The sequence below is a fragment of the Schistocerca serialis genome, chromosome 4 (assembly GCF_023864345.2).
Source record: "Schistocerca serialis cubense isolate TAMUIC-IGC-003099 chromosome 4, iqSchSeri2.2, whole genome shotgun sequence".
In the NCBI taxonomy this organism is placed as follows: Eukaryota; Metazoa; Arthropoda; class Insecta; order Orthoptera; family Acrididae; genus Schistocerca; species Schistocerca serialis.
The window spans coordinates 629,317,670-629,345,359 of NC_064641.1; the positions used below are offsets into that span (position 1 = coordinate 629,317,670).

A 27,690-nucleotide genomic window follows, 5' to 3' on the forward strand; every position below is an offset into this window, starting at 1 on the left:
CCGTAGCGGTATTGCGGTTCCAGACTGCAGCGCCTTTAACCGCACGGCCACTTCGGCCGGCAATTGTTCACAGTCTGAAGAAATATTTGCTGATACATGGACTTTTGATTCAATATCTGAAGTATTTGCCTTAGAATTTCCTTTAAGGTACTTATAAATATTCATGTGCTTTTTAGTTTCTTCAAGAACTTTTTCTTTTTCAGCTTTTCTTTTCCGATTTTCTGAACCAGAAAGCTTTTTTTAAATCATTTCCTTCTCTTCTGGCATGATTTAAAAATTTGACAAATTATTGCTTGGACACTGCTCTATTTCGCGACCACAATATTCTATCTATAACAAATAAAGAAATTCACCTATCAGTAGACGTAACTAGAAAAAAACCTGAACTGAAAGATAAAAATGTTTTTCGCACCTACCAGAAAATTAAAATGTTGACACAGTCGAGACACTCGTTTCACTCACAATTATTCAGCCACGAAAACATGACCGCTGCCTCCGACTCTTACTGACAATTACTGACATGCGGGTGCAAATCGTAGCGCTGCCAACATATGCAGTCTAACAAACATTGTGTGGCGCTGTATTATTTCAGTAAGTTAGGGGAGAATTCTCTATGAATGCAGTGCACGCATTGCATGATCTATTAATTAATGTACATGAGTCGTTAAGTCACAAATACTCGATATAAATACATTCGTATTAATTAAATCATAATGTAGTGTATATTTCACAGTCTGTATTTTCTTTTATTTGGAGCGACCGGTAGTTTCTGTTGTAAACGAGAGATGGTGCGGCTGCATGGGCTCTTCCTTGTTGCAGTTCTTGAAACAAATAAGAGAGGCGCTTTGGTAGAGCCCGTGCTAGCCCGCGTCAAACATGGAAGGTTGCAGACAATACGAAGATTGCATTCAGCATGATTTCTCTTCTGCTACCCCGAATTCATCGCGCATTCGTGAGATTAGCGACGTATGTTGAATGAGACTGAATAATATTTTAGTTTCGCGAAATGGGTGATTGTAAATTGTAATTTTTTTTTTACATGCGTTTAGTACGTGGCGCCCCTTGGGCCCCGGCGCCCTGGGCGACCGCCCGAGTCGCCCCACCGTAAAGCCGGCGCTGGTGCTGATGACCATAATATCGAGCGCGTCTTTCCTCAATTCATCATCACCATTTTCGAGGTCAGCGGTCGAGTGGCCACCGGACAGGTGTTACATCTGCATATGTACAATCTGATAAAAATTTATCGCAACACCTACAAATAGACGATACTATGGGATGTTTTTGTTGTAGGATGGAGCCCCTCCATCCCCACACCGACATGGTAACCAAACCAGAAGTTCTACTGTCACCTCCGTACGACATATTAGTTTTCGAATCAGGAATCACAGGATGCGGGCTGTGACGTTGTCCAAGAGTCTGGGTAGGGTTACTCATTGACATGGTCCATCAGGAGGCAGAGAGTGGACGAAAGCGATCGAAGGGTAGCGGTTTGTAAGGGCAGAGTGTCAAGGGAAAAAAAACCTCTGCGACAGTAGGACGGGTAGTAAGGGCAGTAGCGGCTTACTAGCTGCGACAGTGCATGCAAAGTGAGGTTATGTTAGTGCGAGGTATCGCTGCGGGTTCTTGTTGTAGATGGGTCAGTCCGGGCGCTGCAGCTGGGCTCCTGTGAATTCTCCTGGGCCTGCTGCAGTGGCTTCGTCCCTGTAACAGTGTGTGCGGCTGGTTTGAGTGCTGTGTAGAGTACGGCTTCCCCGCGGTTGCCTGTTTTTCAGATCGTTCAAATGGCTCTGAGCACTAAAAATGGTTCTGAGCACTACGAGACTTAACATCTGTGGTCATCAGTCCCATAGAACTTAGAACTACTTAAACCTAACTAACCTAAGGACACCACACACATCCATGCCCGAGGCAGGATTCGAACATGCGACCTTAGCGGTCGCGCGGTTCTAGACTGAAGCGCCTAGAACCGCTCGGCCACAGCGGCCGGCGCCTGTTTTTCGGCGGGTCGAGCATCTGGGGTTGGCAGTAGTAGCTGTGTTGCAGGGGCTCGACAGTACTGTTGTATTAGCGTGCTATGGTCCGCCTGCTTAATTGGGTGGTAACGTGCTTGCCTCCCATGCAAGTGGGCCGGTTTCGACTCCCGGCCGTGTTGGAGATTTTCTCCTCTCGGGGACTGGGTGTTGTGTTGTCCTCATCGTCATTTCATCCTCATCACCGGGGCGCAAGTCGCCCAATGTGGCATCGACTGAAATAAGACTTTCACCTGGCGGCCGAACTTCCCCGAATGGGGCCTCCCGGCCAACGATGCCATAAACTTATTTCATTTCATTTCCAGCGTGCTATGGACCATAGATGTTTAGTTCTTTGCTAATAGTGTCTTCGGTCTATTATGTTTCCATCTATGTCTGTGGTCGTAGTTACCCAGAGAAAGAATAAACTATGGGATGTGTCCACCCTCCGTTTTTATAGCTGCGTGAAGTCTGCTGCCGACACTTTCAGTGAGGTGCCTGAATGTCTGTGGGGGAATAGCAGCCCATTCTTCCTCAAGTGCCGAAACCAGAGAAAGTAGAGCTGTTGGACGCTGTAATCTGGAACGAAATCGACATTCTGATTCAACCCAAAGGTATTAAATTGTGTTCAGATCAGGAACTTCGGACGACAACCTGTTTCAGGAATGTTATCGTCCACAGATCATTGCCTCACAGAGGCTGCTTGATGTCAGGGTGTACTGTCATGCTGATACAATCATCGTCTTCCAACTGTTACTATACTACACATAGTACACATTGGTGTAAAATTAGTACATATCTTTGTGCATATAGCGATTTCTTAACCGAAATAAGCGAACCACATCCTAATCACGAAAATTACCTCCATACGTAACACCATCTCCTCTGCATTTCACTTTTGATACTGCACATGATGGCAGGTAACATTTTTCAGGCATTCGCCAAGCCCAAACCCTTCCGTCATATTGCCACAGGGTACAATGTGATTCGTCAGTCCAAATTACTCGTTTCCTCTCATCACTGTCTGTTGCGACCAAACACCCAAAAGAATTTTATTCAAGCTCTCGCTTTTGTATGGAGCCACAGTCATATAAAATTTTTTGAAAGATATAACCGCCATTTGACTGTAGAACAGGTTTTATTTCACACTCTAGATTTCACCTTCAGGCCATTATCAAGTATTACAACTGCAACCGAGTAAAGTACAATAAAAGCACAAGTATCAGATAAAGCATCAGGAAAATAGCAGGAAAAATAGTTAAAACGGTATATGGGCTGGATGATTTAAGTAAGAGAACAAATCAGGCGGTTATATCTGGTGGTTATATCTTTCAAAAGAAAAGAAAATTTATTCAAATCGACACTGGCTGTGGAAGTTATGAAACATTTTAGACTTATTAGGACGCTTACCGATGGAATTATAACAGTTGTTCTGAGACGACTGTATCAGTCAACCAATAATTCGTCCGAGAGCCATAAAGAAATCACTTAAACGAGAATATTGAACGAGAAGATTGTGTGGTTCATTATTGTTTCATGCAACAGTTTTCTGCCCTGACTATGAGTTATTCGATGGATCGTAACAGGCTCAACAATGAGGAAGCCCACAGTTTGCTTCAGACATGGAGGACTAAAACGCTTGTAATTGAAAAATGACGGGAATTTTGTAATATCTCGTTTGTATTAGTACGATTCGCACGATTTCTTCGTTGTTGTATTCGTAAACATCTGTGAAACATACATGTTCAGTGTTACCTATATCCTACACTTTGTCTGTTGTAGGCTGTCAAAAACATGTGTTTTTGTTGTATCAGTGATTATTTATTTTATATAAAACAATATCAGTGAATTTCTATTACATTTTGCATTAAGGAGGGAGCAAAGCGTAGCAACGTTTTTTAAATGTTAAGTATTGCAATTGATGAGTCTTCTGTGAGTAAACCAAGAGTTTAGAGTGGAAAACCTGTTTCGAAGAAGGCCGTGAAGACGTTGAAGATGAGGAGCTCTCTAGACGCCTAAGCACGACTTCAAACGATGAAATCGTGGGAAAAGCGAAAGTAGTGATTATGAACAAACCCCAAACCACAGTCAAAGAGGTAGCATATCAATTGGGTCATGGCATGAAACTTCGTTGGAGACAGCGGCGAATGCAAATTGTTAAGCTGTCGCTAGATGAAGTGACAAGCGACACAGAATTACTGAAATGTTTCGTAACAGATTCTGAACACTGAGTTACGAACACGATGTCGAAACTAAAGCCAAGGCACAAAAAAATTTCGATAAATGCGGACAAATCTTAAGGTAATGCTCATCGTGTTCTTTGGTTTTAACGGGATCATGAGCTCTTGCCACAAAGGTCAAATGATCAGTAAGGGGTATTATTTACAAGTTTAACACCGTTTCTGTGAAGCAAACAGAGAACGGTTCGGATTTATGGCGAAACAATTTATGGCGTTTGCACCACGATAATACATCTGTTCATACTTCGTTACTTGTTCGTGAATTTTTAACGAAGAGCAGAATTGTAATAATCGACAGACATGCCCTCCTGTTAACTTTTTCTCTCTTCACAAATATAAAAAAAAGTTAAAATGGCGTCGTTTTAGAAACGGATCACTGAGAGAGCTGAAAATTATCCCAAACATCGAACCATCGAGTTGCAGAAGTGTTTCGGGGACTGTTTTGAAGAGAATAAGATTGATGTAGACTAAGAAACAAAATTCTTTCCAAAAAACAAACGTTTGCAGTATCAGTTGAACACAGCTCGTATTTTGTAAGGGCCAGAAATGCATTGTAAAGCAGTCGACGAGCGGGCAGCGTACGTTAGTTTCACGATACTCGAAGACGCCCCGTTATTCAGGTGTTATAACAAGTAATGCAACTGAAATCTTTCAGCAACATTGTGCCTGTTCTTCCGTCCGTTTGAAAGAATGAGTACCCCGTGCTAGCGACGTATTTCTTTTCTTTCGTGCTCTCTCTGATGCACCGCTGACGCGGACGTCTGCGCCTGGCTGCTTTTATCTCTTTTTTGTGAATTTCTTGTGGTGCCGCCTTTCCTTCTCGGTTTATTTGCTCTGGGTGCCCGGGAGCCTGAGTAATCAACGGGCGCCATTAAGCGGATTGCGGCGTTGCGGATACAATTGCGCGTCTACCGGAAGATGGCCACCTCTCCCCGCCTGTAATTTTAATCTCTGGAAACGGGGGTGGAGGGGGGAGGGGGAGTCTCGTTTGCTTGCCAACGGCATAATCTCTACCGGCATTCCGGAGGAGCAGGTGGTAAAACATCCGTGGCGCCTGAATTGCCTCATTGTCAAACTAAAAGGAAAAGAAGACAATTTTTTCTTCACTCTCTGCAAAGAAAAGAGGCAGGCTTTCGCCCTTTATTCGGCGTGACGTAGCGTGACTGTTCTTTGATGCACGGAGGATAATATTAGTTTTACTTTATTTGCCTCACCAGCCTCAAGGCTGATTTGAACAGCAGTATACTCTGGTACGTCTACGTCTTCATATACTTGTACTGATTAAGACCGGCTCACACCAATTCTCGTTCCAGTTGCGAGTGGTTTGTGGAAAGAGAACGACTGTTGACTAGCTTCCGTACGAGCTGGAATGTCTATTCTTTTAATTCCATGATCTTTTCGTGAGATATATGTAGGAGGGACCAGTATATTGGTTGACTCTTCTACGAACTTACGCGTTCAGAGCTTCAAGTAGAGGTTCTGGTCGAGAGGCGCGAAATTTGGGTGAAATTAGCAATTTTATTTTTCATACAAGGCTTGTTTTTTTATTAAAATGTGGCTTTTACCACTTCATCCATGTACCGGGTGATCAAAAAGTCAGTCTAAATTTGAAAACTGAATAAATCACGGAATAATGTAGACACACATGCTTGGAATGACATGGGGTTTTATTACAACCAAAAAAAAAAAAAAATACAGACGTTTAAAAAATGTCCGACAGATGGCGCTTCATCTGATCAGAATAGCAATAATTAGCATAACAAAGTAAGACAAAGCAAAGACGATGTTCTTTACAGGAAATGCTCAATATGTCCACCATCATTCCTCAACAATAGCTGTAGTCGAGGAATAATGTTGTGAACAGCACTGTAAAGCATGTCCGGAGCTATGGTGAGGCATTGGCGTCGGATGTTGTCTTTCAGCATCCCTAGAGATGTCGGTCGATCACGAAACACTTGCGACTTCAGGTAACCCCAAAGCCAATAATCGCACGGACTGAGGTCTGGGGACCTGGGAGGCCAAGCATGACGAAAGTGGCTGCTGAGCACACGGTCATCACCAAACGATGCGCGCAAGAGATCTTTCACGCGTCTAGCAACATGGGGTGTTTTTTTGGTTCTAATAAAACCCCATGTCATTCCAAGCATGTGTGTCAATTTTTACCTCTCTATCTACATTATTCCGTGGTTTATTAAGTTTTCAAATTTATACTAACTTTTTGATAACCCGGTATGAGGTCTGCAGTGTCTGTGGTGGACTGTCTCAAAGACAATGTTTCCACATGCTTAAACCGCCGCGCCAGTGTTTGACGAACGGACGTCACGTCGCCTCCACAAATTTATACGGGGCGATCGGCGGTCTGCTGTTAGATCGCCGTCGATTTGAAATGAGGCGCCAGTAACTTCTTTCTGCCAGGAGCGTCTGGGGACAAATGTACCGCATAGACTTCGGTAGGCGATGACTGTCCCGTGTCTCAGTGCCCACCCAACACTCTTGACTACTCTGTGTGTATATTATTTTTCGCAGACATGAAGAACGTCAACCGTGGAGGCTTTCATTCTGATTTGCTTTGATGGAAATGAATCAATGTCTTCCATTAACAGAAAGCATTCGAACGACTTCTTAGTTTTACGAACGTTTTTTGTTATTATGTACAGTAAACTTTCACCTCAGTGTTTATTTCAGAGAATGGAGCCGAGCTGCTTGTTTCACGCGGTACACGTACAATCTGTGTAATTATGAATAAATCATAATTTAATCAAATGTTGGTGTTTGAGAAAGTATCAGATGTCTTAGGTCACTGAATTTGTAGTGGATATTCTTTAATTTTCTATTTCCGCTTTAATTTCATATTAGCATCATTTGCCAGTGGGGTGTGCATCCATTTATTCGTTGTGCTTCCATATCGGGAGCGTTCAAAACCAAAACCGAGAAATCTCTTGCAGGATATACATCATACAGTCTATTTTGATGATTTTCTGGCACAGGCACGTCATGGCTAATGTTCTGTGGATTTTTAATTATTTACAAGTCTTAACGACATTGTCTTGACATAGATAAAAGATATTATATGAAGTAACCATTCATTCAATGGATGAGTCAACAGGCGTTAGTAGATATTTGTCCCTGACTGCCAGAACGATATTCATATACACGATGTCCCAGGAGGAGTTATCAGTGTTCAGGGGTGTGACAAGAACCGTCATTCGTATCGAGGAAGTCTTAGTACACATGAGCTCTGTAATGTATACCTTAAGCGCTACGAGCACTTGTTCAGTAGAAGAGATGACTTTCATAGAAGCGAAGATAAACAAGTGCCCATAGCTCTTAAGGTGTGCATATTATAGCCCATGTTCATTAGACTTTCTCGCTTCGAATGACCGTTCCTGTTGTAGCCCATAATTATGGTTGCCTGATATGATCATTCAGTCTGGAGGCGATCTATTATTTTTTATTGTAGTCTTCTTTTGAAAACAAATTTATTTGTCAAGATCGCTATATTAACACAATTGGTGGATCACTAGTTTCGGCAATATGTATTGCCATCCTCAGATTCATAAAACCGGGCAGTGATAGGTACATCATACAATGCTTACATCGTTCTGGGACATCCTGCATACGGCCACCGGTGAAAAGGATCGGTGTTTGTTCTTCAGTTAACGGAGAATTTCTCAGCTTGTCGCGGAAAGAGCCGAAGAGATATCGTCTAAGTACGAGTCATCGGAAGTGCTCAGCCTTGGCGACATCCGGCGTACTTTACGCATTTGGACGTCACAAAAAATATCGTGCCAGTTGGAATTTTCAGCTAATCGTGAATATCACCGTCTCACTTCTACATCTACACGGTTACTTTGCAATTCACACTTAAGTGCCTGGCAGAGGGTTCATCGAACCATTTTCATACTACTTCTCTACCATTCCACTCTCGAATGGCGCGTGGGAAAAAGGAACACCTAAATCATTCCGTTCGAGCTCTGATTTCTCTTATTTTATTCAGATGATCATTTCTCCCTACGTAGGTGGGTGTCAACAAAATGGTTACGTATTCTGAAGAGAAAGTTGGTGATTGAAATTTCGTAAATAGATCTCGCCGCAAAGAGAACCGCCTTTGTTTCAGTGACTGCCACCCCAACTCGCGTATCATATCAGTGACACTCTCACCCCTATTGCGAGATAACACGAAACGAGCTACCCTGCTTTGCACTTTTCCTATGTCCTCCGTCAATCCTACCTGGTAAGGATCCCATACCGTGCAGCAATATTCCAGCAGAGGACGGACAAGTGTAACGTAGGCTGTCTCTTTAGTGGGTTTGTCGCGTGTTCTAAGTGTTCTGCCAACAAAACGCAGTCTTTGTTTCGCCTTCCCCACAATATTATCTATGTGGTCTTTCCAATTTAAGTTGCCCGTAATTGTAATTCCTAGGTATTTAGTGGAATTGACAGCCCTTAGATTTGTGCGAGTTATCGGATACCCTAAATTTATCGCATTTCTTTCAGTACCCATGTGGATGACCTAGCACTTTTCTTTGTTTAGTGGTAATTGCCACTTTTCGCACCATACAGAAATTCTCTCTAGATCATTTTGTAATTGGAATCGATCGTCTGATGATTTTATTAGACGGTAAATTATAGCGCCATCTGCAAACAATCTAAGGGGGCTGCTCCGATTATCACCTAGATGATTTATATAAATCAGGAACAGCAGAGGGCCTGTGACACTACCATGCGGAACGCCAGATATCACTTCTGTTCTACTCGATGATTTACCGTCTATCGCTACGAAATCAGACCTCGCTGAGAGGAAATCATAAATCCAGTCACACAACTGAGACGATACTCCATATGCACGCAGTATGATTAATAGTCGCTTGTGAGGAACGGTATCAAAAGCGTTATGGAAATCTAGGAATATGGACTCGATCTGAGATCCCTTGTCGACAGCACTCATTACTTCATGGGAAGAAAGAGCTAGCTGTGTTGCACAAGATCGATATTTTCTGAATCCGTGTTGGCTATGTATCAATAAGTAATTTTCGTCAAGGTGATTCATAATGTTCGAGTACAGTATATGCTCCAAAATCCTACTGCAAATTGAGGTCAGTGATATTGGGTTTGTAATTCAGTGGGTTACTCCTATTTCCCTTCTTGAATAGTGGTGTGACCTGTGCTACTTTCCAGTCTTTAGGAACAGACCTTTCGTCAAGTGAGCGGTTGTATATTATTGCTAAGAAGGGCGCTTTGGTGTCTGTATACTCTGACAAGAACCTGATTGGTGTACTATCTGGACCGGAAGACTTGCCTTTCTTAAGTGATTTGAGTTGTTTCGCAACACCTAAGATATCTACTTTTATGTCACTCATGCTAACAGCTGTTCTGGTTTCGAATTCTGGAATATTTACTTCGTCTTCTTTCGTGAAGGAATTACTGAAAACTGCATTTAGTAGCTACGGTCGCAGGTTCGAATCCTGCCTCGGGCATGGATGTGTGTGATGTCCTTAGGTTAGTTAGGTATAATTAGTTCTAAGTTCTAGGCTACTGATGACCTCCGAAGTTAAGTCGCATAGTGCTCAGAGCCATTTGAACCATTTTTTGCATTTAGTAACTCCGCCTTAGCGGCACCATCATCGGTAACATTTCCATCGCTATCGTGCAATGACGGAATTGACTGTTTTTTGCCACTGGTGTACTTTACATACGACCAGAATCTCTTTGGGTTTTCTACTATATTTTGAGACAATATTTAACTGTGAAAGACCATCTCGCATTGACGTCCACTCTAAATTTCGAGCTTTCGTGAAACTTAGTCAGTCTTGGAGATTTTGGGTTCTCCTGAATTTGGCATGGTTTTTTCGTTGCTTCTGCAACAGTGTTTTGACATTTTGTGTACCATGGTGGATTAGTTCCGTCTCTTATTAACTTATGCGGTATGACTCTATCTATTGCTGTCGATACAATATCTTTGAATTTGAGCCATATCTGGTCTACACTTACATAATTAGCTTGGAAGGAATGGAGACTCTCTCTTAGGAAGGCATCAAGTGAATTTTTATATGCTGTTTTAAATAGATATATTTTGCGTTTATTTTTAGTGGTTTTGGTTGATACGGTTTTGAGCCTCGCTACAATGACCTTGTCTTCACTAATCCCTGTATCCGTCATGACGCTCTCTATTAGATCAGGATTATTTTTGGCTAAGAGGTCAAGTGTGTTTTCGCATCCATTTACAATTCGTATGGGCTCATGAACTAATTGTTCAAAGTAATTCTCAGAGAAAGCATTTAGTACAATTTAGGAAGATGTTTTGTGTCTACCACCGGCTTTGAACATGTATTTTCGACAACAAAACGAGGGTAGACTGAAGTCTCCACCAATTATAATTGTATCAGTGGGGTAGTTATTTGTAATAAGATTCAAGTTTTCTTTGAAGCGGTGAGCTATTGTATCATCTGAGTCGGGGGGTCGGTAGAAGGAGCCAATTATTATTTTGGTACGACTATTGAGTATAATCTCTATCCATAGTAATTCGCAGGAACTATGTATTCAACTTCACTACAAGATAAACTACTACCAACAGACACAAACACACCACCACCTACTTTATTTAATGTATCCCTTCTGAATACGGTTTGCGCCTCTGTAAAAATTTCGGCAGAATTTAATCTCCGACTTTACTCAGCTTTCGGTTCCTATAATGAGGAGGTAAAAGGAACCAAAACAAGAAAAAATAGTCTAGTGAATATCGTCTTTAAAATGTTCCTTTAGGAGTTATAAGCACTTGTTCAGTAGAAGAGATGTTTTTCACAACCGCGAATATGAACAAGTGCCATAGCTCTTAAGGTATGCACTATAGTGCCCGTTTTTGTTGGACTTTTTTTTCGTTTTGGTCCATATTACCACCTCTCGGAATGTTGTATGCAAAGAGCTTGCAGTATAAGATATTTGTTTCACAGTATCGAAGATGAAAATTGCTCATAGATCTTAAGGTATGCATTATAGAGCCCATTCCTGCTGTACTTTTTTGCTGAGAATAATCGTTCCTGTCATGTCGATGAATATTACCAAAAATGGCTCTGAGCACTGTGGGACTTAACATCTGTGGTCATCAGTCCCCTAGAACTTAGAACTACTTAAACCTAACTAACCTAAGGACATCACACACATCCATGCCCGAGGCAGGATTCGAACCTGCGACCGTAGCGGTCACGCGGTTCCAAACTGAAGCGCCTAGAACCGCACGGCCACACAGGCCGGCGATGAATATTACCGTTCCTCCTTGGACACCATGGGTGAGTGTTATAAAGTGAATATTTGTCTGAAGAAGTGTGAACGATAAGCAGTAAATACAGAAAAGAAGCTGAAGCTTTAGAAATATGATTCTGCAGAAGAGTGCCTTTCATAATATGGGTAACTCCGATAAATAATGAAGAGGCATGAAATCGTGAAAACAATAAATATGACACAACTGGACTAAAGGAGGGGATAGCTTGACAGGAGGTTTCTAAAGGCATCAAGGAATAGTTGATTCGGTAATTGAGGAAGCTGTGAGGAAGGGGGAGGGGGAGGGGGTAAAAATCGTGTTGAGGGATTGTGAACCAAGGTTTGAATACAGTAAGCAGATTCAAATGGATGTAGGTTGCAGTGGTTGCGCAAAGATGTACTGGATAGATTACCGTGGAGAGTTGCATCATATCAGACTTGGGGCTGAAGATCACAATAGCCGGCCCGGTGCACGCATTTATCTCTCTTATCTCTTACTCACTGTCCCTAAGCGGAACATAAGAGAGAGGCAGCAGAATTGTAGTACACGTTTTCTCGAATATCTGTTCCCTAAAGCTTTTGCGAGAAACGCGTCTCTTCCACGGAGCTTCTCATTTAAGATCTCTGGACGTCTCCATTGTACTGTCATATGGGCTGCGCTGTCATGACTCTAACAGCGCTTCTCTGAACTCATTTGAAATATGGCATCATGCCCACTTGACATGGAACGCACTAGAAGTGGTTGCACTCGCGTCTTTTCAGATGTGCCGTACTTGATCAAAAATCTGTCAGCGAATCCAAGTAGCCGGCCGCTGTGTCCTTAGGTTAGTTAGGTTTAAGTAGTTCTAAGTTCTAGGGGACTTACGACCTCAGATGTTAAGTCCCATAGTGCTCAGAACTATTTGAACCATTTGAACGAGTCTAAGTCTTCGTTCGGTCTCTCTAAAACCGAATTTACATGTTTGTTCTATTTCACATCGCTTCGCGGTATTACGTGTAAATATTGAAAATATCTCACGGAAAGTAAAGGTAGGCCAAGGAATAAGGTTTCGTCTAGGACAAGTTCATTGGACAGAGCGCAACCTCAGATTACGGAATGACAAGGAAAGATATTGGACCTGTTCTTTCCTATAGCTGTTAACGGAAAACGCAAATCTGGGTAAGCGGACGGGGATCTGAACCGTCATCCCCGAGAATGCTAGCCCAGTGTACGATGTGATGGTCTCCGGAAACTTACCGCTAAACCTGTAATCGGATGTGGTGGGATTTTTTGATTTTTGGTTCAAATGGTTCAAATGGCTCTGAGCACTATGGGACTTAATTGCCGAGGTCATCAGTCCCCTAAAACTTAGAACTACTTAAACTTAACTAGCCTAATGACATCACACCCATCCATGCCCGAGGCAGGATTCGAACCTGCGACAGTAGCGCCTAGAACCGCTCTGCCACCTCGGCTGGCTTTTGGTTTTTCATTGACATTATATTCCACTTATCCACATTCTAACACTTCTGCCACAGATATATCAAGTGAAACAGTTATCTGAGACGTTGTAAACTATTAAAAGTAGTTTACAAAATGTGACGGTCACGCATCCATAAGAATGTTGTACCTGTTTATTTTATTTTATTTTACTTTTTTATACAGACTGAATCGTGAGCCTCAGGCTCCGACAGGACTGCGTTTCTATGAATTTCTTCTTTTCTAAATAACCAGTACAAGTAATATTTTCAGTTATACAAGGTGAACATTAATAAAACCGACAAACTGCAGGGACAGATTCCTACTGGAAATGGAGGAAAAAAGGTGCTATGAATATGTGTCCGGAAATGGACAACAAATCGTCCCGAAACACAGTAAAGTGCTGCATCGTCTCCACGTCACAACAAATGTTCAAAGTGGCCTCTATGGGACTGCAGGTAATAGAGACAGTAGCAGCTGTCATGATGATGCACATAATAGTACTTTTGATTACACCATGTAGTCGAGCCTCTTGCCTGGAGTTTGTACCAGGGTACTTCTCAATATCCTGCAGAACCCGGTCCTCCAACTCTGGTGTACGCACATTCCGCCGCCTCCCTGCACGTACATCTGCCTGAAAGGACCCATGATCACACGATCGCCGAAAAAGAGCGTGAAATATTGTATGACGTGGTGTCTGTGAAGTTACTTATTTTGGAATAGCCATGTTAACCTCTCCACCGTTTCCGTCTGCTCCACCGTACACAAACACCATTTCGGTTTGTTCCCGACATGAATTCCGGACCATTCTGCTGCCTACAGTGCGCTGCGTCAATCACACAGACTGCAACACATACGGAACACAAGACACGTGGTCAGCGCCATCTACCGTGGCAACGGTGCATCTCCGAACAAATGTTCCGTGGACCTTTTTTATCCCATTTCCAGTCAGGAATCCGTCCGTGCAGTTTGTCGGTTTTATTAATGTTCTGCCTGTATGCACGAAACCTTATAGGCTTGTGCAGTTCTTATCATTCATTATTTTTCGCAATATTTCGCTATTGTCCTGTATCATCATGTAACAGTTGATGCATGTATCACCATCATGTCCCAATGTAAGTTCTTGTCATTTTTCCGAACACTTGTTGCCGCTATTATTCGGCGCTTAACTTTCAGACCATTTCTTTGTCACTACGTTTTAGGATCTCCATCCTCTCCCTACCGTTTTCTAAAGCTTGTAATCCATATAGCGGTGTGAACCAGGCTAGGCATGCGTATCAGGTATGTTCTTCATTATTCGGGAGATAATCCTCTTCTTGGACGATTTATTTATTTATTTATTTCTAGTGTGCGCTTCATGCTATCATCTGACGGGCCACTTACAGTGAAACATGGGACTTGTGGTAATGGATAGTTGTCTATGTAGAATTCACTTGATAAAAGATACGCTACAAACAGTGAATGAGGCATTCCACTCAGGAATGAATGAAGATAGTCCACGCAGGATTCACTTGTCAAGTGACGCATAAAAAGCTGTGAAAATTGTGGATGAATAACCGGGACCGATGAAAAAAAAATGATGTAAAAAAACAGAAAATAAATTTAAGTATCAATAATTCGGCATTGGTGAAGCTGCAATAAGGTGAGAATGCCTAGTTTCCTTGCATCGCGTCACACGTGTTCTGATCCGTTCATGGGCACTGACGTTTCAGAAGTGTGTGAACCCGAGTCTGGATATTCAAGTATATTTGCTACGGGACGAATATCATGAGTCACGACTGCCAGTTAAGTAACAGACATCTAAAGTGATTGTCTTCTTAATTGGAGCCGGCTGATGTGACCGAGCGGTTCTAGGCGGTTCAGTCTGGCACCGCGTGACCGCTGCGGTCGCAGGTTCGAATCCTGCCTCCAGCATGGATGTGTGTGATGTCCTTAGGTTAGTTAGGTTTAAGTAGTTCTAAGTTCTAGGGGACTGATGACCTCAAATGTTAAGTCCCATAGTGGTCAGAGCCATTTGAACCATTTTTTTTTTTCTGAGTTGGATGGACAGATCAGCAAAGAAACACTGTAGATTCCTTGCAATATATGGATAAGCATTGCCCTGCTGGATATAACTTCATGAACGCATGTTTCCCTCTGTCTCTCTTCCCGTCTTCCCGCGCGTGCGTGCGAGAGAGAGAGAGAGAGAGAGAGAGAGAGAGAGAGAGAGAGAGAGAGGGAGAGAGAGGGGGGGGGGGGGGGAGGGAGAGAGAGCGGGAGAGCGCTGGAAGAGGGTGTCAATTTACCGACCCTCCAATGAGATGAGAGTAGCAAACTGCTAAAATATCACAGTCAGTTTACCCTCCTTTCCGATACTCTGTGTGCCACAGTTCAGTGGAACTAGCCTGTCAAAACAATTAAAAAGTTGTGACAGAAACAGGTCCCCCAAATCACTAAAGCAAGATGACTGGTGGTTGGAATCCATCAAGGGTTGGAGTGTTGCGTTCTGTCAGGTTTATCCTGCTAAGCTACTCCATTGTCCCTAATGACCTAATGATGGACGGCTTTGGGGGCAAGCTCACAAAAAGAGGGCTCTGCCGTCTACGTGGGAGATGTAGCTGAAGATGCTGTGCTCCTGCGGTTCGTGGAGGCTATTGTTTCTTGCCGAGCTGCGGTGTGGTTCCAAAATAACGCGGCAGCGCGGCGCCAAACTGCCTGGAGGCTCGTTCGGATGCTGGAGCGAGTGAGTGACTTGCCCGCAGGGCAGAAGAACCCGTTCCTCGCTACGCCTCGCACTAAAAATACCGCCGCAGTCAGCATTGTGGACGCGCCGCGTCACCGGCTGCGACTGCCGACTGCGGCCGCTCTGCTCGGCGAGGCCGCTGGCACAGCTACACACGTCAGCGCGGCCGCTATCTGTGTGTGTGGTGTGTGTGTGTGTGTGTGAGCCGCTGCTGCTGTCGTGTGCGGACTCGGCCGGGCAAAGCCAGTCTGGCGGCGAACGCGCCGGCGTTACCAGTGTGCTGTGAAGTGCTGCGCGGTGCACATGCGCGCTAGCTCACCTGTTGGAGCGAAACTCGTGTGCGCGTTGCTAGGCGGCCAGCGAGTTTTGTGTTATGCTCGACGCATCGACTTCCAGGCAGCACAGGTGTCGCACTGATCGAACGAGATGAAATACGTAAGTAACAGCTTCTGTTGCTACAGTTCTACCGAGCAGCATACCTATTCTATGACTCGGCGAGGAGTGCAAGGCGCGGCTTCGCTTCGCTCGCTCTTCTGTTCGCAAATTAAGATTACAACAGAAGATTAGCTGTGTATGCCACTAATCTCCATTCCATTTGTGTGGCAAGAACAGCGTAATGGTACTACATGGCTGACTGCCGCTTGTCGGTAATTTTCACAGCGCTGATGGCGATGTCATTGTATTGGGTGATCGTTATGAATTGCCGTCCATTCCCCTTTGCATTTTTCGTACTTGATGTCCGATATATGTACGTAACAGCCACTGTTAATACTCGTCGGAGATTTGTCTATTATATAATACATCTTCTCTGAATTATTTCGCGGTTTTAGCTGTATACAACGAAACGTGCGTTACACGAGGAAAGAGCGTGAATCTAGAGTTATGATGCAGATCAGTCTGTTGCCACAATATTTTCCGTGTGAGTGCTTCTGGTACATTTGAGGATAAAAAAAGACATCAACGCAACCAATATTTTTGTGTAATACTGTTCTATCATTATGTAATATGTCTGTGGCACTGTTGGTGAAACTGTTATGTGATTATGACAACACATTTCGCAAGTTTTTGTGCTACTTTTGCTAAAAGGTGGACATAGAACTTTGTTATTGTACCCAACCTTTCGTAATCAATTGACTGTCACTACTGTGCGCATTACCACTAAAAAGTTTCAGTTTATGGTCAATAAAATTTATCGATATTATCCAGATGTCGAAAAACCGGCGACCTTTCAGCAGTCTTTCCTACGTAAAACACGGTTTTCGTATTTTGAACCAGTTATGATGTTATGAAGATGTTCACGGTATGTGTGTGTTTACGTAAGAAATTACAACTGAAAATGCGTATTAATATGTAAAATATGAAGTACATCAAATGAAAGAAAATAATCTATAACAATGTTTTTCATTATTAACATTCTATCCCTAATAACAAGTTTTCGCAGTTTCACCATGTCATTTGTATTGCTTTAACTCAGTTTTCTTCATTGCGAGCTTCCACTGAAAGCTGTCTAAAGCGTGTGTAACAGATAAAACCATACCATTCATAAGTTCGCGGTTTTATTTCCGTTAACGCATTCTGAATACTCCTGTTTAGAATAGTACGGGAAGATTCAAATGGTTCGAATGGCTCTAAGCACTATGGCACTTAACATCTGAGGTCATCAGTCCCCTAGACTTAGAACTACGTAAGCCTAACTAACCTAAGGACATCACACACATCCATGCCCAAGGCAGGATTCGAACCTGCAACCGTAGCAGCAGCACAGTTCTGGACTGAAGCGCCCAGAACCGCTCGGCCACAGCGGCCGGCAGTACGGGAAGAGTGTGAGTTGTAACGCAACTTGTCGGGGAAAAGATATTTTGTAGAAAGATGAACCGTATCGCGCGGAAAAAAAATCTGATTGTGGAGTCAGTGTTAATTATGTTCGCGCAGCAGAATTTGAAGGCTAAATGATTGGTTGTCAGTCAGTGTGACACAGCAGTTTCTAAATATCGCGTGCGCTGAGCGGAAAAGACGCTCTTTTTCGCTGCAGTATAATGTTTGTTACACCACGTCACTCTAGAAGAACTTTGTCGTTCGAAATATCAATACCAACCTCAATTAATTAAAAAAAATTAGCAGCATAACTCAAAGCTTGCATTTTGAGATTTCATACATGAAAACCACAATTCTCGGGATCCCCGGGACAGTGAGAACTGTCATATTTTCCTATAAAGACAAGTATAGGAGTCTAAGTCCATGCACTATATACTATATATTCTCGCAATTTACGTGTACACCTACATCTCTGCAAATCACAGTTAAGTGATAATTCTCTGTTATTCCAATCACGAAAGGTGCCGAAAAAACGAACACCTATATCCTTCCGTGCAAGCTGCGATTTCCCTTATTTTATTATCATTTCTCCATATGTGGGTCGGCGTCAAAAAAACATTTTCACATTCAGAGGAAAAACGAAATTTCCGTTAACTAGGCTTAATGACTAAATTGTCAAATCTTCTCAATCTGCATCTTTTCGTTTCGTATTGACATTATGGTTTAAAGGTTGACAAATAACCCATGATCCTAAAAGAAACAGTTCCTAAAAGACAGGAATATGTCACAAGAAAATCGATCGTAACATTTTGTAATAACGATATGTAGGAATTGGTTCAATGACATTCGAAGCAAATCTGCCATATGCCCATCCAACGTGCCAAATTGAAGAAAAGGCTATAGTGCTGGTAAACCTTTTCATTTTACTGTTATAGAAAGGCAAGTTCACTCATAGAGTCGCTGGAATTTTCGCTGTACAGTCAAGAACTGAAGATGACGTAATATAAATTCATTGCGTCTTCCCGTGTGCATTTCTCTTATCTCGGGCGCGCTTTTTCAGCTTTGTTATTCCACGAGCGTAATCATCAGACGCGCCGGCTGTCACGTACCGCTATCCAAAGTCTGTCCACGTAGCCGTGAGTGATTCAGCGAAACAGTACAATCAGTTTTGATATCTCCTAGTTGCAGGTGTACCTATAGTGAGTCTCTAGCCGGGAGTTGATATTTCCATAATTACGGACGTGAAATGTATTGCCGCCCCATCAGCTGCAGGAAGCTTAAAGCTGAACTTTCCATCGACATAAGAATCGCTGGAGCCAAGGCAGTTGCGCGGTTTCTCAAGGACATGGGAAGAAATACGCCTAGGCCTGGATGAAGGAAAAACCTCAAGCGAAATTGGGTAACGCGCGGAAAACGAAGTAAAAATGGAACAACGAAGATTTGGACTCTTTTTTATTTCAAATACGATCCTAGTTGTTAAAAGCTGCACCATTTCGCTAGACTTCTTTGACAACGATGTGTGTCATCCGTTTGAATGATGGCCCACCTTGTGGCAAGCAATTTTTGAGTGCCCACGACGAAAATGTACGAGTATGTGGTAACAATTAGTGAACATCATATTTTGATTGTGTATGATTTCATAAATATCTCCTCTAGACTTTTCGAAGAACTCCGTCTTCAGGTAATGCATCCACGTTTCTCTTGCAAGGTTGTTTTCTACCCATCTTCCATTACGTCGTTTTAATCGACATTCTCTCATCTGTTGGGATCTGCGTATGATTAAAACCATTACAGAATTTGACATGATGAAGGAAATTTTTCCAAGTGGAAACAAGATTAAGACAGGATTATCACCTGCCCTTTTCAATCTGACTCTCGAGAAGGTAATATGGGAATTCAACAAAGAGAATTTTCAGGGTGTTCAAATCTATCATGAAAATATGAGGTATCTGGTCTATTCAGATGACATTTCCTTAATAAGAATAGCTGAAAAGAAGTATTCAGAACCAGGTATTAGTGTCTCCGAGAGCTGGGTTGTAAATTAGTATTGAAAAGACAGAGCAAGTGACCATAAAAAGAAATCTCCTTAACTCCGAAGATCTGACAGCGAAATGTGACAGGTATAAGTATGTGAACGAATTCAGATATCTTGGATCAGTTTTTTTTTGTGAAGTAACATCAATTGAAGCAAAGAATGAGGCAAGACTAAGTGGGAAGCATGTGCTACCTGTATTACTCTCTAAACTTTGTATTAAAATGTAGAAATATTTCTCAATGTAGAAATATTTCTCAATAACTACCACTAAGACTTTATAAAACAGTAATACTGCTAGTGGTGCTAAATGATTGTCAAACCTCGAGCAGTGGAACACAAGACCTTAATCGACTGCTTATATTTGAGAGTAAGGTCTTCAGGAAAATATGCGGACCAGGTTGGGATCCAACTACAGCAGAGTGGAGAAGGCGCAACGATACAGAACTAGAAGAGCTACAGAAGAAGCCAACATCGTTACAGTGCTGAAGAGAAAAAAGCCTCCAATCGGCTGGACTTGTAATGAGAGTGAGACAAACTATGTGGCCAAAAATTCCAGTGGACTGGATCCTATCAGGCATCAGATCAGTCTAGAAAGAGTGTTTGAGAGAGATAGTAGAAGACAGAAGCGGATGGAGAGCCCTAACTGTGATGTCACCCGTTCCTCTGGGCCTGATCGTGTAAGAAAGTTGTAAGTAAGTAAGTAAGTTGGGAACGAGCAAAGAACTCCCGTGCTCCAAGTACCATCCATTCGCTTGGTTACATGTCACCCACCACGACTTCATTTTCATTACAGCCATTTCTGCTCCCTTCAGTACCTTTAGTCAACTGTTTGCTGTCATTTCTCCATTATCCTCTGAGAAGCCCTCGGTTTTCACATTGATAAATTCATGTCACATTGTCATACAGTGAGGTGACAAAAGTCATGCGTTGGCGATATGCACATATACAGATGGCGGCAGTATCGTGTACACAAGGTATAAAAGGGCAGCGCATTGGCGGAGCTGTCATTTGTACTCAGGTGGTTCATGTGAAAAGATCTCCGACGTGATTATGGCCGCACTACGGGAATTAAGACTTTGGTAGTTGAAGCTAGACGCATGGGACATTTGATTTCGGAACTAATTACGAAATTCAATATTCCGAGAACCACAGATCCATAGTAGGCTGAGAATACCAAATTTCGGACATTATTTTTCACCACGGACAACAGTGGCCGACGGCCTTCACCTAACGACCGAGAGCAGCAGCGTTTTCTTAGTTGTCAGTGCTAATAGACAAGCAGCACTCCGTGAAAGAACCTCAGAAATCGATGTGGGACCTACGACGAACGTATCCGTGAGGACAGTATGACGAAATGGGCTATGGCAGCAGACGACCGACACGAGTGTCTTTCTTAACTGCACGACGTCTCTTGCAGCGTCTTTCCTGAGCTCGTCACCATATGGGTTGGACATTAGACGATTGGTAAACCTCTCCTGGTCAGAAGAGTCCCGATTTCAGGTGGTGATAGGGTTCAAGTGTGGCGCAGGCAGGCCCCTCGAAGCCATGGATCCAAGTTGTCAAGAAGGCACTCTGCATGTTGGCGGTGGCTCCACAATAGCGTGGACTGTGTGTACATGGAATGAACTGGGTCCTCTGGTCCAAGTGAACCGATCATTGACTGAAAATGGTTCTGTTCGGCTACCTGAAGACCATTTGCAGCCATTCATGAACTTCATGTTCCCAAACAACGAGGGAATTTTTTATGGATGACAGTGGGCCATGTCATCGGGCCACAATTGTTGGCGACTGGTTTGAAGAACATACTGGACAATTCACGCGAATGATTTGTTTACCCAGATCACCCGACATGAATCCCATCGAACATTCATGGGACATAATTGAGAGATCAGTTTGTGCACAAAATCCTGCACTGACAACTCTTGCGTAGTTATGCAGAGCTGTAGAGGCAGCATGGCTAATAATTTCTCCAGCGGACTCCCAACGACTTGTTGAGTCCACGCACTACGCCGGGCAAAAGAAGGCCCGACACGATATTAGTGGGTATTCTATGACTTTTTTCATCTCAGTGTAAGTCAAAACTGGTAACGCTTGCTGAATGTGCACTTCCTGGCTCAGATACATCGCAGTTTTCGTGATGAAACCTCTAATTTACTCACTAAAAGTGCTCGTGACCATTTTCACTCTTCTGTTCATTTCTTTTACTGTCAGCCTAGGCATTTTCAGCTGTTGTAAATACAAAAACTCTTCAACTGGTCCTATCGCGTAACATTAAAATTTTACCGTTTTCTTTTCGGTGTGTTCGTTGTTCACTATTCTAGTTTTGTATTTGTTTTATATGCCTGTTCTCCTACATATATGAGCTCTGTCAGTCGATGGTGAAATTGATCCGCACTGGAGACAAACGCCGGCCGGAGTGGCCGAGCGGTTCTTGGCGCTACAGTCTGGAGCCGCGCGACCGCTACGGTCGCAGGTTCGAATCCTGCCTCGGGCATGGATGTGTGTGATGTCCTTAGGTTAGTTAGGTTTAAGCAGTTTTAAGTTCTAGGAGACTAATGACCTTAGAAGTTAAGTCCCATAGTGCTCAGACCCTTTTTTTTTTTTTTTTGGAGGGGGGGGGGCACAAACAGTACACTGTCTGTAGGGAAAGGAAGTTCACTGAGACATGTCCCAAAAAAACGTATTTCTTCTTTGTTTTTACGTTTTAAGGAGGCTGTAAACTACTTCTAGGACTGCTGAGAATAGATTTTGTGATGTGGAATCTCCAAGTTAAACGTTTTTTAGGCTGGAACCTCGCGACCGCTACGGTCGCAGGTTCGAATCCTGCCCCGGGCATGGATGTGTGTGGTGTCCTTAGGTTAGTTAGGTTTAAGTAATTCTAAGTTATAGGGGACTGATGACCACCGCAGTTAAGTCCCATAGTGCTCAGAGCCATTTGAACCATTTTTCTAACGTATACGGCATGACTTGGTCAACTCTGTAACGATATTTTATGCAGTGTTCTGTGTCACCTTCTGTTCTTTTCTTATAGTGTACATACTGTAAGCAGGTAGAAAAATATTTCTTCTGTCTATTTCAGATCTGCAAATGATTGCTAGCACAATCAAAACCTGCCATATCAGCTTATAAACTTGTCATTTGGACAAATAAAGATTGTATTGAGTTTTAACTTCCCCTGGCCTTATTTCTGTGCTGCAACAATATTTTACGTGACTGCCTTGTCAGTGTTTGTCAACAGCACCCAAAACAGCTGCTGCATCATACGAAATAGGTTAGCACAAATTAGGATTCTTTTCCGATATATAAACGGAAAATGCAGGTCTAGTAAGACAGCATATAACGTACTTAAGCGGGAAACCAAAACGATTGACTGTCACATATGAAAACAGAAGGAATAACAGTCCGGTGCTACTGTTTGCGGCCAAGTATGTAACTGGAAAGAAAGTAAGTGAAGAGGGCACAAGCGCAAGTGATGATCTGTTTATCAGGAACTCATGTTAGACGTCTGTGCTGTCAGCACATGTCCAACTTCTTGACCAGTACGCAATCGAGAGCCAGCGACAATAGCAAACTTCTGCGTGCCAGGCAGATGCTAGCCGAGCACAAACAGCTGGCGGATTTGCGATAAGTGCCGCTAAGCAAATCAGCACCGAGTTTCGACAGCGGCCTTCAGCCGCTCAGTGCCACCTACTCCCGCGAGATTATGCGTGGAGCGATGTGACGTCACAATACGCAGTTTGCCCCGGATCTGATGTACTACACCTGTCCTCCGCAAGCCGCCTTGTGGTGTTTGGCTGTGAGTACATTGCGCACCACTCTCGCTGGCTCCTTTCCTGTTTTGGTTGGGAATCCTGGACGGGAAGAACAGCGTGTCGTGTCGATTCTTATCTCCCTAATTCTATCTTCATGTTCTTTTAGCGAGATATGCGTAGGAGAAAACAGCATTTTGGCTGACTTTTCTCCGAATTTTAACCGTAAATCACAACGCCACTCTTGTAGTGCCTATCATTGGAGTTAGACGACCGCCTCCGTGACGTTTTCGGCCTTAACTAACGGACCTGCCAAGAAACGTGCTCTTCTTTCAATCTTCTTAATTTCCTCTACCAGTCCTATCTGGTAAGAGCCACAGTTTGAGGAGTAACATCAAAGTATCGCCAGAGCGAGGGTTTTGTAAGCTACCTGCTTCGTGGGGACACTACAGGCCTACTTCGTTAGGAGTCTTCCAACGCTACTGTATGTCTTTTACCTTTTCTACGGTTAGTATTATACGGTCGTAACACTTTAAATCTCATTGGCGCTTCGCCGGCCTGAGTGGCCGAGCGGTTCTAGGCGCTACAGTCTGGAACCGCGCGACCGCTACGGTCGCAGGTTCGAATTCTGCCACGGGCATGGATGTGTGTGATGTCCTTAGGTTAGTTAGGTTTAAGTAGTTCTAAGTTCTAGGGGACTGATGACCTCAGAAGTTAAGTCACGTAGTGCTCAGAGCCATTTGAACCATTTTTCACTGGCGCTTCCTCCCAGAAATTTTAAGGATGAGGCTATTTTCTGTGATTGTTATGCAATTATGATGCCATATAATAACGGGTCTTCGCGCCTGTTATGCGATATAAGGTATGTTTATTTATGTTAATGGCCAACTGATAATCCCTGCGGCAAGCGTCGATCTTTTGCATGTCTTCCTGCATTTCGCTACAATTTTCTAGCGTTGCGATTTTCCTACATAGCTTGATAGACGAACAGCCTCATTGAACTTCCAACGCTGTCCCCTAGGTAGTTTATGTAAATTGGGAAAAGTAATGGCCCTATAACACTCTTTTAGTAGGCATCCGATGTTACTTTTACTTCTGAAAATTTCTCTCCGTTAAGAGTAATAGGCTGTGTCCTTTTTGTTAGGAACTATTCAGTCCAAACTGAAAGCTTGTCTGATTGTACGCTTATATTTTGCTCAGAAGGCGACGGTACGAAACTGTACCGAACGTTATAAGGGATTGTGATAGAAAATTGGGCAACGATATCGACTGCTTTATGGGTCTTGTGGAACAATAGAGGGAGCCGGCTCTAGGCGCTACAGTCTGGAGCCGAGCGACCGCTACGGTCGCAGGTTCGAATCCTGCCTCGGGCATGGATGTGTGTGATGTCCTTAGGTTAGTTAGGTTTAAGTAGTTCTAAGTTATAGGCGACTGATGACCTCAGAAGTTAAGTCGCATAGTGCTCAGAGCCATTTGAACCATTTGAGCCGGCTCTCACGTGACCGTTGTATGCGGAATCCATATTGGTTCCTACACGGGAGGTTCTCCGTCACCTGAAAGGTCACAATATGCGAGCAAAAAACTTGTTCCAAAATTCTACAACGGGCTGACGCAAGCGATATAGCCCTATAGGTGCGCCCTTTCAATGAACCTTCTTGGAAACAGAGGTACTTTGTTTCACAAGCTGCGACATCGTCGCGAAAAAAAAAAACACAGTGACCCGTGTATGTAATAAGTTTCCTTTAATTTACGTCTATGGTCACAATCTTTTCTGATTAACAGTTTACCGGTTTCGGTCTTTATGACCATCATCAGATGTGTCTATAAAAAGACAGATCTGATGATGGTCATTAAAGACCGAAACCGGTAATCTGTTAATCAGAAAAGATTGTGACCATAGACGTAAATTAAAGGAGGTACTTTGTTGTGCTGTTGGAAAAAGTTATTCAATTCACAAAACTCTATTGCCCCCGTAACAAAGATGCAATTTGATCTCGTAATTGTGTTAAGCAAGTGTTGGTGGCTACCTGTTGCAGGCAGATAGACTGTATTTTATACTAAGACCAAACAGAGGGATTTTCTTTTCAGATGGAAGTGTCAACGTCTGACATCAGAAACCGCAATAATCTTTCAGAGCCGGGAGGAATGCGATAAAACCTTCTTATATCAGTTCAAAATAATTCGCTTTATCTTTTATCTCAGTTTTCTGTTGATAAGAAGTGCAAGCATGCTACCTGAAGGAGATGTTTTTCCTTTATTCAGTCCCTGTCACTCAGTTCTCACATAGTTATAGTTGTTGTGATGCCCTTCACAGCTGACATGTTTATCTTGGTTCGTACGCAATATCCTTCTCTTCTCCTCCCCCCCCCCCCCCTCCCTTACCCGACCTCATCATTTGTGAAATCCTCTCTTAGAACCGATGTACCAAGCTTCGGTACCTTTCTCGACCTGGCCCTCTGTTCTATAACTCACTCAGAGCCAATCCCCTGGTGTATTTTTTTCATTTTTTAAGAAAAGATTTCATCTAGTCCAGTGCCATATTCTCCACAGGGCATTACTTTATTTTCTGCTTCCTTATTTATATTTTTTGCCGTTCGCGGAATCCTTAGCAATCGCCCAGAACACCAAGGCTTCTCTTTTCAGAAACATGTTCGTTAGTATTTCAAGGACGGATTGTGTTAGTTGTTTGGGTGGTTTCACTGTGACAACCTTGATATTTGTATCAGCTTAAAAGGAAAATGGGATATGTTTTTAACCGATCTGTTTTATCTTACATTCAGTGATATAGTCTATGATCGAAACCGGTAGATGATACATAGGTTAAATACAGTAAAACAGCTGATCGTTAAAATTTATTTTCTGAAATGCTGTTTATGTTAGAAAGTAACTGAAATATGCCTTGTATTCAGAAAACTCAACAATATGAAATAAAAAATATGGGAACTATGGTACAGGAATGTGAATCTATAAGTCGTTGACAATGTACCCATGGTAGATCGATAAATCTACATCGATTTATTTTCGTGATGAAATAAACAATTATTTACTTGATGATTTAGGGGGTATTAGCATATTACATCGATTGCAAACACAAACACATTCTATCTTCAAATTACTAAAAAAGAAAAAAAAACGAAATTACCTTTACTCCTCGAAGACATGCTGAAACTGTTATAAACAGCCTTCTTTCTCATTTACAGAGAGAACGTGCAGAAACGAAAACTTCTGATATTCAGAAAGCATGTGTTGTGGAGTATATGCTGCATTGAGAAACTGCAGTATAAATTTAATCCCTGAGCTAAATAGAAGAGAAATATAATGTCGGAGGTCTTTTTGACCGGTGTAGTGCAGCAACTCGACGCAGCGGGGACCCACGAGTCGCTGGAAGCCCCCTGCAGAAATATTGAGCAGTGCTGCCCTTACAGCTGCCTATAACTGCGGAAGTGTTGCTTGTGCAGGATTTTGAACACGACCTGAGCTCTCGATTATGTCCCATAAATGTTCAATGGGTGGCCAAATCATTCGTTCGAATAGTCCAGAATGTTCTTCAAACCAATGGCAAACAAAAAATGTTTCAAATGGCTCTAAGCACTATGGGACTTAATACACTCCTGGAAATTGAAATAAGAACACCGTGAATTCATTGTCCCAGGAAGGGGAAACTTTATTGACACATTCCTGGGGTCAGATACATCACATGATCACACTGACAGAACCACAGGCACATAGACACAGGCAACAGAGCATGCACAATGTCGGCACTAGTACAGTGTATATCCACCTTTCGCAGCAATGCAGGCTGCTATTCTCCCATGGAGACGATCGTAGAGATGCTGGATGTAGTCCTGTGGAACGGCTTGCCATGCCATTTCCACCTGGCGCCTCAGTTGGACCAGCGTTCGTGCTGGACGTGCAGACCGCGTGAGACGACGCTTCATCCAGTCCCAAACATGCTCAATGGGGGACAGATCCGGAGATCTTGCTGGCCAGGGTAGTTGACTTACACCTTCTAGAGCACGTTGGGTGGCACGGGATACATGCGGACGTGCATTGTCCTGTTGGAACAGCAAGTTCCCTTGCCGGTCTAGGAATGGTAGAACGATGGGTTCGATGACGGTTTGGATGTACCGTGCACTATTCAGTGTCCCCTCGACGATCACCAGTGGTGTAAGGCCAGTGTAGGAGATCGCTCCCCACACCATGATGCCGGGTGTTGCCCCTGTGTGCCTCGGTCGTATGCAGTCCTGATTGTGGCGCTCACCTGCACGGCGCCAAACACGCATACGACCATCATTGGCACCAAGGCAGAAGCGACTCTCATCGCTGAAGACGACACGTCTCCATTCGTCCCTCCATTCACGCCTGTCGCGACACCATTGGAGGCGGGCTGCACGATGTTGGGGC

General features: G+C 43.2%; 1 protein-coding gene across 2 annotated transcripts in view; it reads left to right on the forward strand.

Annotated features, from left to right (window-relative positions):
- LOC126475457 (breast cancer anti-estrogen resistance protein 1) overlaps window positions 1-27,690 on the forward strand; it is a 547,820-nt gene that overhangs the window by 400,528 nt on the left and 119,602 nt on the right. Inside the window, exon 1 of one of the 2 annotated variants that reach the window (XM_050103335.1) lies at window positions 15,946-16,122. The exons of the other annotated variant lie outside the window; for it this stretch is intronic. Coding sequence (XP_049959292.1) covers window positions 16,114-16,122 — 9 coding nt within the window. The 5' untranslated portion in view covers window positions 15,946-16,113. Of the gene's footprint in view, window positions 1-15,945; window positions 16,123-27,690 lie in introns of those variants that run through there. 2 annotated transcript variants of the gene reach the window in all.